Below are 14917 nucleotides of genomic sequence, written 5' to 3'. Positions count from 1 at the left end.
AAGGTGAACAACTTCAATGCTCAAGATCTTATCAGTGAAACAATAGCTTACCAGTCATCAACTTACATGTCTAGCCAGAGCTAGCAGAAGTTCCAGGCTCCTGAAGGACATATCACCCTTCCTTTAACCAATTTAAACATTCCTAAACATCTCAGTCATGTTCTGTAACCTGTACAGTTCTGGTAGGTGTTTGCTTTGCTTTATAATTAGAAACACATAAAAACAAAACATATGGGCAATACCAACAAGTCACAAACCATGCAATGTGGAAACTGTGATTTCTAATATTTATCTATGATATGCTTTATTTTAGCACTCTGAACCAGAGTGTGTCTCACAGGGAGCCTAGAGTGTATTTTTTAAATAAAGATGTGTTTTGCTTAGAGGGTGGTAAGTGCTTATGAAAGGCACAAAACGGAAACCTCAAGGCCATCTATGCAGCTTGATATGTCATTATTTGTATTACAGTATAAAATAAAAATATCAGTGTTTGGCATATTCTTATTCCTTTACCATTTTGTTAATCATGAAAGCCTGATTGTTTATGCCATTGTATATATATTCATTAATATAATCTAATATAATAATTTATTTTTAAACTTGTTACATCCAATACATTCACAACTGTGACATTATTTCTTTCTGGAACATGTTGCCCAGCACAAGACGGAATATATCAGTACACATAACAAAACTGCTATATCCTGTTATGTTCTTTCATGGATCTTAAGTGTGATCATTAACCTATAGGCTGCTGTTGGGTATTTTAACTTAACTTTCATCTCTAAGAGGATGTTTCATTGTTCACGAATGCATCATATTGGACGAGAAATGCTCTTTGAATTTGCACTGAAATTTGATTATAGTTTCATCATCATATTTCATCAAGCATTCATTTTGTGAGCACTATGTATCAAATTTACAATGAATTATTATTTGAATAAAATGTAACATGGGGCGATAATAATGGCCCTCGTTTCACAAATAAAATAAAAATGTTTGAATATGCATTATTCTATATTTATATTATTGAATGACATTTAATGAGGAGGCATTTGAGGCTTTATTGAAAGTATGAAGGCTATTATAAGCGGTATCGATAATGGATGGACGACGGGCTATTGCTAGTTGTTATTTTCAGCGGTTTGCACTCATGCAGTTCTCTTATTGGTTGAAAACGTTTGCGTTTTTTTAACATTTAAACCAATCAGAGTACGGGAAGATGAGTGTGGCGTACGTATACTCATAACATCATATCCGACTCAAACAATGGCGCGCGTTATGTGTGACCATAGTTAGGACGATAGTTTAATCTATTTTCTGCAGTTTAATCCTCTACAAAATTGTAATGGTGACGTTCGGAGAAACTAATTCGTAGGAATATTTTGTGTGACTTTACGCCTTTGAACAAGGGATACGGTTTTACATTTATGGTAAGAAGCTATGCACATTGTCCGATTTATCAGCTTCCCTGCTAACACGTTACTTAGCTTATTAGCAAAACATACGGTAACGTTAGCGAAGGCATTGTAAGCTATTAGTCTCAGTTATCTGCGTAACAGTCAAACAGAGCGAATTCATCACCCGCTTGTTTTACAACGTTGCATGTAACACGAGTACAAATTATCTTCTACTTGTGTGGCGTAGAAGATAATTAACTATGAATGTAATTATGTAGAATGTTAACACTCTGTAATAATTCTGTAGTATATTACTTGTGTGGTTTAGAGGATAATTATTTATCTAGAGATATTGCTTAGGATTTAAAAGTTGTAAAATGATGTCATGGGGTAGGACTGGATAAGTCTGACTTCTTCCTACTCCGTTCAAGCATGTACTAGGTATAAGCAAATTGATATTGGATTATTATTGTTGGATATGGGTGAAATTACATGTGTTGACATATCAACTGTTTTACATGCTTGAATGAATAAATCAAATCAAATCAAAAAAATTGGAACATTATCGGAATAATTAGAGTTACCGCTTCACAGGTGTGTGCCTCTGCCAACCAGCCAAATTCACAGGAATGTGGCAGATGTAAGGTTGCGGTGACCTTTGATCTCCAACATGCAACAAGTTCATCCTTGAATCTAAGCGGATATTTGTGCCAAATTTGAAACAAATCCCCCCTAGATGTTTCTGAGAGATCGCGTTTATGAGAATGTGCCAGACGGACAGACAACCAGCACAGAGGCATAAGAAAGTTGAGCCAACGTGTTAATAAAGTGGTCACTTAGTCTCATTTACATTTTAATAAACAAATTATAGATTTATTTTTTTGGCCCTCAGCTTCAGGAGCCGATGCAGACCAGGTAGAGGAAACTCTGATAACCAGACTGAACTAAGGGCAAACCCGTCTAATGATTCACACCTGGGTTGCACACTCACATTACGCTGACAAGTCTGACTTTGCCCTCCACGTAACGGAAACACTTCCACACCGAGCCGTGTTAAATTCAGAACCGATAACGCACCAGACGTTTCCTGGATTCACAGGAGAACGCTGTTTATCTGCCTACGTTTTCCCCTCACCTTCCTCATGTTCTCCAGCTCCAGCTGTTTGGCCTCGTTGGCTATCTGCAGCTCCCTCATCCTCAGCTCCAGCTCCTCTTGTTCAGCCTGCTGCTTCAGTCGCAGCTCCCGTCGCTTCTGCCGAGACTCACGGTGCGGCGCTGGCCGGCCCTGACGCAGCAGACTCACACAGGTCTGGATGGCTGAGAGGACACACGGAGGAAACGTAAAGGTCATGTTGAGATTTCATTCAAAGCTGAGAGCTTTGGTCACAGAAGTAAAACTCTCAAGATGAATCGGATTAGTCATCAATAACAAAAAATAACTTGTTTAACAGCCTTTGCTCAAATGACTGGTCGATTAACAGACTAGTCAGTCTATGGCTGGATTAATCTCCACTGACCCCCCACTGTACATGTCAGCTTCATTATTTCCTCAGGCACCCAGGTATCTAGAGCTGAAAGGAATCGCTTTACACAAAATTAGCTGGTAGCAACTTTGATAATTATCTGTGCAAGTCTCTCCTCTGGTACCAGCTACTAAATGTGAACATTTGGAATTTTTTCCTGTTTTCTATAACAGCAAACTCAATATTGTTCAGTTTTTGGCTGTTGGTCAATTAAAACAATTGATATAAATATGTTAATATGTTGTTTTTCACTGCTTTGTAGCATTTTTTGATTGATAAAGAAAATAATCAGATGCATTATATTAAATGTTGGTTTCAGCCTCATTGTTCTCTTGGGATGGAATAACACCATTTTTCCCCAGGTTGTCTGTGTATTAATGACTTCATACACAATAAGAATAAAAGCAATTTCATTAGACATGCTTCAACATATGAACCCAATATGAACTGAAACGATAAAGATCTTTAAATTATATTTTGTCTACAAGACCAAGCCACAAGATGGAGGATCGTAGTCGACACTGAACTTCATCGATGCAGATTTCTAACAAATGTGTCGTTAATTTTGCAGATAAAAATAATTTGTAGTGAACCCGAGGCTTTAGCTAAAGTGCCTATTGCACTATTTTCTGACATGCTGATAGAATAAACAGTTAACTGAGAAATGAATTGACAGATTAACCAATAATAAAAAATGACTGTTAGCTGCAGCCCTAGTTTGTATCCTAAGAGGAATTTGTAATGAAGAAGAAGAACCTGGGCTTTTATTTCTAATTATTACTTATTGCTTGGTCAAAATTATCATCACAATACTTTTCATAGTATTGCTAGTTTTGTAGAGTGTTTAAAAGTGTAAAACCTACAAAGTAGAACAAGAATTTTCTTTTTACGTCATTTTAGTTCCTATTTTATCATTCTTGTCTCACTCTTCCCAGATCAACAGGGTACTTTATATGAACCTGACACATCTCAAATGAAAAGCTATTTATTGTAAGACACATTTACAGAAAACACCAAAACACTCACTATCACTGAAACGCAACTTTACCAAAAAGGTTTTTTTTTTTTTTGTTCTTAGAAATGGTCCAAAAGTGCATATGCAGCAGTAGGAGTGCACGAGTGAGACACTGCATTAGGGCTTACACCAGTAAAAACTGTTATCAGTCACAAGTGATGAGAGTCCTGTGACTTTTAGTTGTTACCCACCTTGGATCCACTCCTGCTTCTTCTTCTTGTCTGACGCGCTGATTTCAAAGCTTTTGTGTGACGACTTCATGAGGAAAAGACACTTCTTTCCCTCCTTATCTTGTAAAGACTGCAAAAAAAAAGCATGATAAACACATATTTGTGCAAATATGAAGAGTAGGCCACCGTTACTGTCTCTAACAAAATAATGTCATGTTACGAGCTTTTACAGAGCTCTCTATCAGCTGCGAGAGCAATGAAATAAAAACTGAAATGCTCAGTTATTTAGATTTTGTTTTATCCGTGGGACTTTTGGGGTTTTATCTGTTGTACATGCGATTTAATTGACCATGATACAGTTTGTATCTGTGCATTAGATGCATATGAAATTCCTGATATTCTGTGTTCATATAAACACAACAGGTTCTTGCCTCCACCGTGCAGTTTCCGTCCAGCAGGATGTCTCCTTTCTTTTCGGCCAGGTCCTCGCCGACGTAATAGGAGATGGACTGTAGCTTCAGCATGAACCAGCGCTCTGTCCAGTTCTTCCTCCTGTGACCTTTCTTCATCATGTAGCCCTGCAGAGAGGAGGGAGGACATGAATCAGGCTCATTTAAACCAACAACTGCTCGATTGTTTTAATTTTACTTTTTTGTGCATGACCTCAGTAAAAGATTCATACGTGTTCAAATGAAGATACACACCCCTGCTTAACATGACTACTCTCACTTCCTTATTTTATCTATATTACAGAAGGCTGTTTTAAATTGGATTATTTCTATTAACAGTTCACCTACAGCGTGTTTGTCCAGTGCTTAATGTGTAAATTATGAGGTCCTGGAATATCACTTAGGTCCCGCAATGAAAGCAATTTCCTCGGTGACTGGTGTGATTGCATAGTTTGCACATTAAGGGAGCAGCTTAGAGGCAAAACATTATTTGTTGTGTGTTTGTAGCGACCAATAAATCACATTAGAAGCCACACATTTGCAAGTGCTTCAGTCCTTTTGAAATCCATGACCTCAGCATCAGACTGGCTTGTACTAACGTCATCATTTACAGCTACAGGCTTTATAACTGCGTCTAGCTTGGCCTGTTTAACTTCTGGTTCCTTTTTCACATTTTCACTCCCTGGCTAACAGAACTTACACTGAATATGCACCTGAGCCAGTGTCACCTGCATGGACTGGTTGCATTGCAGCATAATTAGTCAAACTGCCTATTTTTATTGTAGTTAATTACTCTAATACAGATATCAGCGGCTTTGCTGCTGGTAAATAGTGCCAAAAAGTGTTTGATAGCCATGAGCTAGGCACGTCCTCACTAAGGGACCGGCTATACAGCCCAGGCGCTGCGTCCACTGACAGATACTTTTCCGTGAACACAAGCACTTTAAAGTGACTATGTAGCTTATAGTCTATTTTAATTATGAGTGTGGTTTGGCTCATGTTAACGGGTCGTGTCAGGGCCAGATTCCATTTAGAAATAACTCCAGGTAACAGGTCGGGTCTGATACGGAGCTTTGCGGGTGCTGGCTTTCAAAACTGGACCTGGACAGGACTCTGTGTGCAGCTGTGCCGCCCACCTGTTTGAGCACGTCCAGGATGAGCTCCTGATAAACCTCATTGATGCCCATGGAGAGCGTCTGGCGTTCCATGCCCTTAGTGAAGTGACCCGACCCCACCAGACTGATGAGCTCCCACGCGCTCAGAGACTGCTGCCTGGCATTCAGCTGCAGCTTGTAGTCCTCAAAACGCTCCTCCACCCAGCTGCCCCCCATCGCCTCCGTCAGTTTACGCAGGAAGTACTCAATCTGTGCATGGAGAAACACAAGCACAATCATATGAATCTGACAAACAAAACAACGGGATTTTTCTTTAAAACATGCAAAGATGATTGCACCGTCTTGTATTTTTACCATTATTCCTTCTACATGGGCTGGCTGTGGCATATACATTTACATTTCTCTTGGCATGTGGCATATACATTTACATTTCTCTTGCAAATAACCTTCCTGTGATTCAGCTCTGCTGTTTGTTAAAACCAACAATAAATTTTCCAGTGTTGGTAAAAGAACAGGAAGCTGGAAACTTCCTTTTCTGCTCTTGAGCAACAAACATTTTCAACTGGCCTGTGAATGAAGCACCACATACAGAAGCCAGCGGTGCAACTACAACCCAGTTCACGTGCAACTGAAATGAAAACCAGCACGTTTGCATGACCCACGACGTGGGAAGTTGACACCTGGGAAATGGTTAACATCAGTAACTTCCCTCATTTTAGCAGGCATCCATTTCAGATGGTGCTTTTCAAAGTCTAATCGACTGTTTCTGGTGAATGTAGATGTTAAAGCAGCAAAATGACAGGTTTATGCTGAACGGTGCAGTTAACCTGATAACGTCAGGGTGACTGTCCATTAGCTGAGGCTCAGTAGAAGTTGGGTGATGCAGCAGGACAGTGACCCTAAACATTAGAGTAAATCTATAACAGAAAGGCTTCAAAACAAGACAATCTGCCACGTGGAGTGGTCCACTCAGAGCCCAGACCTCGACCCGACAGAGATACCATGGAATGAGCTCCCAGAGCCGTTCACACCAAACATACTGTGAATATGTTGGAGCCGAAGCAGCTCTGTGAGGAAGAACGGTCCAAAATTCCTTCTGAACACTGTGCATTCCAAATGGTTCTCCTACTAGATGTGTTAAATGAGCCCCAGTGTGGAGCTCTCTGCAAACACTCACCTCCTCAGTGACGATAACCAGCGGGTATCTGTCCTCAGACAGGAAGTTGAAGATGCACCAGACCTTGAAGGCGTCGTCGTTGGAGATGAACAGGTGATTCTGCCCCAAGTTTTTTTTGAAGCACAAAGTCCAGCACATTTTATTGAAGTCCTGAAGGTCGAAGTTGTCCGTCACCTGTGGCAGAGCAGAACAACAGCTGTGCTGAGTCACAGGTTGATGTTCGACACCAGCAGAGAACAATAATTACTGTATGTAACTGCCTCAATTACTGGTAACTTGACAGATTGTTACATGAAAATATAATCAGTTTATATAATTTACCAAACAGTATATAAAGTAGTTAAAGCTGCACTCTGACCAGCCAACAGACTAATGCATCACTAACAGAAATCCAATAACACAATGTACACTTGGTTAATGGTCAGATCAATTTTCATTGATCCAAATAATAAACCATGAGTCTCCAAATCAATCAAAAATACAACTATTCAGCCAAATATTAGTTTGAGGCAAAACTCTGGCCGGTGACGTCACATCAGTGTAAATACAGCTCAGAGCTTTTCCACTGCAAATACACATTTTTATTTGCACAACAAAATAAACTTTGTACTGTGGAGCTGCTCCAACCAAACACATTATCCTGAATTCTCTCACGGTCTTTTCATTTTCTGTGCAGTGTGTGTGAGGGACGAACACATTCAGCCCCAGTGAATACCCACAGTGAAGTGGTCTCAGCTTTTCTAAGGCTACACAGGATCTGATGTAACTCTCCATTGTGCTAATTCAGGGCAAGTGCATGTGTGGAAACCTGTGCTGGATGTTAAAGTGATACTCCACCCAAACGCTCGCACCCTGTAAACTGCAAACTCTTCAGGGTTTAGTCCTTCACAAAGATCAGCAGCTATAATTGTCCAGAGGTAGGAAGTAATGAAGTACAAATACTCCATTACTGTACTTAAGTATTTATTTTTCTGACAAATTTTTTTAACAAAAATATCTGTACTTTCTCCTGTTTACATTTTCAACTCGGGCTCGTTACTTTTAGTTTTAATATGTTTGAGGGGAGTTATCAATTATTTAGCACTTACTGCAAAACGTGCACACCGCTGCACTGGGTGACATGTTCCTTGTTTACAGCCTGCTAGCTTGTCGTGCTTTCACGGAGATCTCGTGTATGTGCATTAAGTCTTGCTCTACTTCAAACCAGAGATGTACGTTCAGACGCTGCAAAAAGCTGTGCTCGTTTAAAGCTTTTGAAGCAACATAAACACTGGTCTCCTGTTTCGTAATAAAGAAACATGTCTCCCAGTGTAGCGGTGTGTTTCGCTGATGTGTTCTCCCCAAATCTGAGTAAACACAGTGCACCAACATGTCGTACAAATTACACAGCTAAGATTAGATTAAAATATATCTTCCTTCTTGTCCCTTCACAATCCCGACACCCTCCTCTCGCTCGTCCACTTTTCCTGCCACTGGCCCCCCCTCTCAGTGTTACCCAACACAGTAACAAAAGGATGCAAGGCAAGTCCAGTATCTTTCATATCTGGATGTGATCAAACAGCAGAGTCTTGGATCACAGCAACCATGGATAAATATGTCCAACCAGTAAGTCTTCTAAATCAGCGTTTCCTGTACTAGTCAAACATAAGGACGTGAACCTTGACCTACTGACTTTGAGACTTGAAAGCAGCACATTCATCATCTGACCCTGAAAACGTAACTAAACCAGCCGAGTCTTGGGAAGAGGGTGTAATGAGAATCCACAGTCTTGGATTCTGCCAGACGAGGTCTCCACACCTGCATGTTGCTACTTTGTGCTGTCATGTGATTGTTGCTTTTAATTTGCATGTAAAGTTTTAATCTAATTTGCATTACAGTGTATGTATTTTAACATTTTAGCCATTTTTGAGTTGGCTTTGTGTTTGAAAATGTGTTGTATAAATACTTTGCCTCTGCAGTGATTTGTTAAAAACACAAAATATGTGAAGCATAAAGGCAATGGAGATCGTGTGATATGATAAAAAGCTCCATGTGAAGAACCTTTTCCAACCAGTGGTCAACATTCAGAAACCGCGAAGGCGTGCACGTGGACGGGTGAACTGCTCATGAAGACTCTGCACCTGACACCGGGGATGTGGACACAGTGCAGAGGTGAACTGACACGTTTCTGTGGACTAAACACACCGTACCTGTGTTCAGTACCAAAACCACAATACAACCACAATGAAACCTCTACCCCCGCCCCCCCCAAAGCCTAACCCACAGCTGCCACTGCCTTTTGAGCTCTCTTTACATTAGTAATTTAACATTTCACAATCACCACTATAACATGTAAATCACAATAATTTTATTCTATTTAGTGTTCAGCATCTGCTCCAAATTGTTGGTGGTTTAATAAAACCCAGAAATTCCCAGTTCTTTCACCGAATGGTGAAGTGAACCATGGATCTGGGAAATCGTTACGCCCTAGTCTTTAATATTTTATCCACAGCTGTCTCACGGAACAGGTGGGCAGACGTCTCCTTGTGCCGGTTCACCCAGAGCCCTGCACTGAGTGTACAGAGCCACATGTCAGTGGAACAGCCTGCCATACTTTATAATTCTAAAAACAGTTAACTTTATTTTCCATATGTAGATGCCTAAAAATGGATTATTTTCATGTTATACTTTTGCATGTCATATGTTTGTTTTTGATTTCATTAGGCTGGTTCAGATAGCAGGAAGATATTTAGTGCTTGTAAACTAAGTGGAAACATTTGCTGACTATATTGTGTATATTATTTTAATCTGAAACCCAGAAAAATAAGGTCAAATCTGATGAGGGTCCATATAAACTTGTTACAGTTGGAATCCAGTGTAACTGATATGAACTGAAGCTGAATGATGCTGCAGTTTGTGATGCTGACAAACACCCAGGAGGTGTTTAATGGTCTAAAAATAGACTCTGGTCGAATGAGTTCACGAAGCTGGGATGCAGCCGCGACGAGGAACATGCCATCAAAACTATTTTCTAATCAAACAGCCAAATCCCGTCATTACTCAGCAGCAGCGTGAGTGTGTCTCTCCTGTGAGGATGATGAAGGTAGTGTTCAGGTGGCTGCTTTAGACTAGTGGTTGTAAACGGCTCGGCAAAGATGGACAGACAGGGAAGCAGCTGTAGCAGAGTTGTGAAAGTGGAGTTTGTTAAGAGAGAACAGCTCTTTGTCTAACACTGTTGTGTCACACTCGACCTGCTTTTCTGTCCACACGGCTCGCTGCTTCTCTCGCTCCTCTCACTGCGTCCACTGCGCTCACTCCCTCTCAGCCTCTACACTTCAACAATAAGAGCCTTGTCAGTGCTGCCTCCCCTTCCCCCTCCAAATGTTCATTGGGATTCAGGAACCAGCCTTATCTGCTGCATCCCAAACCTGCAGCAGCTTTTCTAACACACAGAAACTCACTGATACAGAACAGGTGACGTCAAAACTGGAAGAAACAAAGTTACCAGTTAAACAGGATCGTCAGCTACAGGCAAAGAGTTTAATGAAAAACAACAGGGAGAATGGAGACATGATAAAAAATAAAAGTGGTTCAAAAAGAGGAAGACTAGAGCTTTTAATGCTCCAAAGCACATATTACCATAATCACCTGCAGGTGTTGGGAGGGACGGCAGAACTCCAGATGTTTGCTGACACTTCTGACTTTCTACACTTGCGTATAAATGCCTGGTCACACCAGAACGCCCACAGTGAACCTAATGTTTCCATTTCTTAAAATCCATCACAAGCTCTAATAGCGTTGCTTCTTATCTGCAGAGCAAGGCTTTATATTTCTGGAAAGTGTGACAACACACACAAGCTTCATCTAGGTTTCTCTGTTTCCTTAAAAGCCAACATGGTTGTGATCATTTGCGAGTGGATTCACACTTGAACGTTCACCCACGCTGAACTCTGCAGAAAAGCATCACACACATGTATTTTTACATAGCAAAACCACAGACCACAGTGTGAGCTCCAACAATGGAGAAAATGAGGAAACAAGACAGAAAGAGTGAAATAAAGTGATCACAGCAGTCTGATATTAAAGGGCAGGTTCACATTTTTTTGAAGCCCATCTTAAAACATGTAGAGTGAAGCAGGGTTTGGTATAAGCATAATATGGCCCTGCTCAGAAACAAGAGTGCACTAACTGCCCCCAACTCGGACATCTATGTCACTACAAGCCTGACTGGCAGAGAAAGCATGAACAGCAGGAAGTGCCTCAGCCAAAGGAGACCCGCCATCTTTAATAGGAGGAGGAGGAGGAGAAGGCAGCGCATAAAGAAATAAAAGAAAGCCAATACAACACCTATGTGGCAACTCCATGTTTGCTCTGTTGTATCTACAGTTCATATCTTTTCCAGTCATGCACAAAATGCCACAATGATGTGTTCTGCAAGAATAGTTGTGTAATGGAAACATGCACTGGGGCCGGGCAGCTGGTGTGAGTGCGGGAGGTTCCTGGTGGAGGTGGAATGACATATCTGTGTTAATGTCAGCTAACAAACAACAGGTGAATGAGGACAGATGACAGAAATGCCGAAGACCAGTTCTGAAACTGTATCAACACTCTACAGTTCATCCACCACAGAACAGCAACAGGTTCATTTATCAGCTGCAACATGGCCCGCACTGCGAGGCGGTGGGAAGTAGGGGTGCGGCGCATGCTGCCGCCTTATTCGCTCATTGTAAACGGGAACATGGTGGCACAAAAATGAATCTCTGATTTCTTTATTAAAGCATCAAAAGGAGTCAAACCTAACGTATCAGAAACAACAACTGTCAGCAGTGCCAATACCTGTGGCACACAGGATGGTAGTGCATGTATCTTATACTCATGCATGTGCACGGAGACACTGTGGAGTAACTGAATATAAGGCTTACCCGACATGATGGAAAGTTTCATCAGTTGGAATCCCGAGCACTTGGGAGTATTGATATAATGTAAGACCAGGTTTTCCTGCGCTGCCACAGTACGACGGGCCTCAATGCACATGTACGATGAACCGATGACACTTATTCTGCCTGCTATGTCAGTGTCTGATGCTCTTATCAAGATAGTTTGTAAAGCTGCGTATGTTGTGTTAAGTTTTGCTGAAGCTGTTATGATTTCAGAATTATGAGTCTGTAAATTCAAGTTCATAATTTTACCCTGTTTTTAGTACAAACTGTTGATCTGCTGCAGCTCAGCATGAGAAGACAAAGACATGCATGTTGTACTAAGAGCAGCATCACAGAAAGGTCTGGTCATAGTCAGCATGGACAGGAGCAAAACTTAGAGCTAACAAAACTGTCCACCAAGATATTCATCGTTACTGTCTCTCTCTCTCTCTCTCTCTCTCTAACACACAGGGTCACAGAGGGTCACGTGTTTCTGAGGAACGCTACGCTCCATCAAACCACAAAGTGCTGAGACTCGAGCTTCAACGTCACCTCGGTCTCTGACGCTAAAGCAATAGTGTTCAGGGTAACTGAGCCTCACAGTCACCACGCTGACACAGCCGGGACTATCTCTGTACAGACGAGATGAAATATTTCCTGCTGTGCTGTTACTGACAAGTGGAGTGAGTCACACACACTGATGGATTATGAGCCAATGACACAGACGATTCACTTTGTAGCTGAGTTGTGTCTCTTTGTCGCTGTCTTTGTGATGGATTTGTCTGTGTAGCTGTTCTGTGTCTTTCAGGTCAGGTTGTGTTTTCTTCATTGTCCATGTCTTTCCAGTGGTTTCATTCACTTTCCACATAGAAACATTAAGCCGTTCAAACAGAGGCTTTGTGCAGACGCCCCCTGACTCCATCCATGCACACACACTTCAGACTTCCTATCTTAAATGTACACACACAAACACAGGTGTAACTAGTGTATGGGATTCTGGCCGTCTTGGTTTTCTGGGTACAACACACACACACACACACACACACACACACACACACACACACACTTTCCTTGTGTGACCGGGTGGAGTGTGGAGTTCCCTCAGGGGTAGAAGCAACTGAATGTACTGACTGCCGCCCTCACTCTCCACGGTCCAGCCACCTCCACTTCAGGAGTTGGGTGGGGTGGTTGTGTACGAGCGTGCATGTGGGGGAGTTATAATGTTTGACCATGATGTCATGTCTCTTTTCCTGAACCTAAATTCAGCATTTATATTTGCTTAAAGAAAAGTCTCCTGGTTGCAGTGACGTTAACAACCAGCGGGTTGCTCGTTACAGACTCACACTGTGCAGCCACATGTAGCTCAAATCCACAGCACACTACTTTAAATTCTAGAAGAGATCTACAAGTTTCACAGGGATACCGAATGAGCAACTCTGGATTTGGGGAAATGTGCATAAACTGATGCACAAAGTATCTAGAATAGTTTAATTTGATAGAGAAGTTCAGCTACTAAAACAGGGTGTGAATGTTTCAAACTTCACTCAAATCATAAAGAGCTGGAAAAAGCTGATAAACATATCAGACGCTGTCAGACAGGGCAGGATAAGGTGCTTTGTCCAACCTTAAAGCTATTTAAAGAAAGAAAAACTAGAAAAACTACCTGTTATGAGTGAGTTGCTGCATCTTACAAGTTATGCACTGCCTGTGGCCGTAAAACACGTCACACAACTTTCTTGAAAATCCTAGAGCCTTCAAAAGACGGAATGAGGAACTAACATGTTAACTTTGAAGAAAAAAAAAAAAGAGTTCCTCATAGCACTAAATCCCTTCAAGCGTCATTAAAGGGTCCGTGTTTTACAGCAGCAGGAAACGTTTGCTTGCCAAAACTTCCCAAACTGCATCTAATCTGGCTTTTACCTTTACAGAGACTGCAGCTAAATCGATTAGTGGAGCAACACAAAATTAAGTAGCAACTATTCTGGTAATCAATGAAGTAATGAAGCAAACAGGCTCCAGGGACAACAACGAGCCACTGTGCTCATTTCACTGTTACCTGAAGGCTCTTGTACTCGAACAGCGACTTTATGAATCCACTGAATTAATACAGGGTTTTCTATCAACACCACCAAAATGTTCACTTGCCTGTTTTAACCCCACACCACTGATCTGGAATTCAAATTATTCTCACTTGCTCGACCACCACAGTGTCTTGGACTGGATGTAAAATGTACACCACCTGTTTCCAACTGTGCTACACAGCTCTAACTCCAGTAGGGTGGGTGTTGTGGGCTGACCTTATCCAGGATGAACTTGTTCAGGTATGGCATGTATCCCTGGTTGGAGACGGGACCCTCGTCGTCATCTTTGAAGTGCTCCTCCAGCGCCACAGGGTCATGTGGGATCTTCATCACTGTGCACAAGTTGTGGGACAGCACCTGCAACGATGGAAGAGATTGGATGTTATAAATGACAATAAGGCTGAATAACAGGTATGTTCATTTTAAAAAGTCTGTCAATTTGTAGAGTGTTTAGACTATAAAACTCCGTAAACATGCTGTGAACAGACAACACGAGGCTTTTTCCTTGATAAATACACACAATGATTGATTGTCATATATTCTATCAACCAATTAAGTTTGGTTCAGCATTAATTGACTGTGATATGAAACTAAATTACAGGAAACTCCTGAGGACCTTCTTTGACACAGTGGTCTGCTGGGGCAGCAGCACCTCCACCATGCACAGGAAAAGACTAGACAAACTGAGCAAGAGGGCCAGCTCTGTCCTGGGAAGGGCCCTTGACCCAGTGCAGCGCCATCAGTGACAGGCTGCTTCAACCCAAGTGCACGACAGAGCGTTATCACAGGTCCTTCCTTCATTCTGCTGTCGGACTCTACCACCATCATTGCTCCCAGGAGACCCTGCCCCGACAAGTCGACCTCACACACCCACAGGCTGAATAACTACAATTAGATTTATATTTCTAATACTAGTTCATTTCCTGTTTCTATCCTTCTGCTGCTGTAATAGTGTGAATTTCCCGTTGTGGGACTAATAAAGGTTTATCTTATCGGTAGAGTGGTACCAATTCTTTTCAGTCTACCAAGTCCAACATAGTGACACTTGTTTAAATCCAGTGAAGCCACATTCCTTCTAAACATTTACAC

General features: G+C 41.5%; 1 protein-coding gene across 1 annotated transcript in view; it reads right to left on the bottom strand.

The window, feature by feature from the left end:
• The window catches only part of swap70b (switching B cell complex subunit SWAP70b), a 34648-nt gene that overhangs the window by 18330 nt on the left and 1401 nt on the right, over nt 1–14917 (bottom strand). Inside the window, exons 2-7 of the mRNA XM_020593386.1 lie at nt 14045–14185; nt 6850–7023; nt 5694–5921; nt 4540–4686; nt 4130–4238; nt 2536–2717 (exon numbers count right to left, since the gene is read on the bottom strand). Of these exons, the coding sequence (XP_020449042.1) occupies nt 2536–2717; nt 4130–4238; nt 4540–4686; nt 5694–5921; nt 6850–7023; nt 14045–14185 (981 nt within the window). The remainder of the gene's footprint in view (nt 1–2535; nt 2718–4129; nt 4239–4539; nt 4687–5693; nt 5922–6849; nt 7024–14044; nt 14186–14917) is intronic.

This window comes from Monopterus albus, unplaced genomic scaffold (genome assembly GCF_001952655.1).
Source record: "Monopterus albus unplaced genomic scaffold, M_albus_1.0 scaffold19.1, whole genome shotgun sequence".
Classification (NCBI taxonomy): domain Eukaryota; kingdom Metazoa; phylum Chordata; class Actinopteri; order Synbranchiformes; family Synbranchidae; genus Monopterus; species Monopterus albus.
Note: the sequence above shows the minus strand (reverse complement) of the source record. Positions and strands in the feature narration are given on the sequence as shown.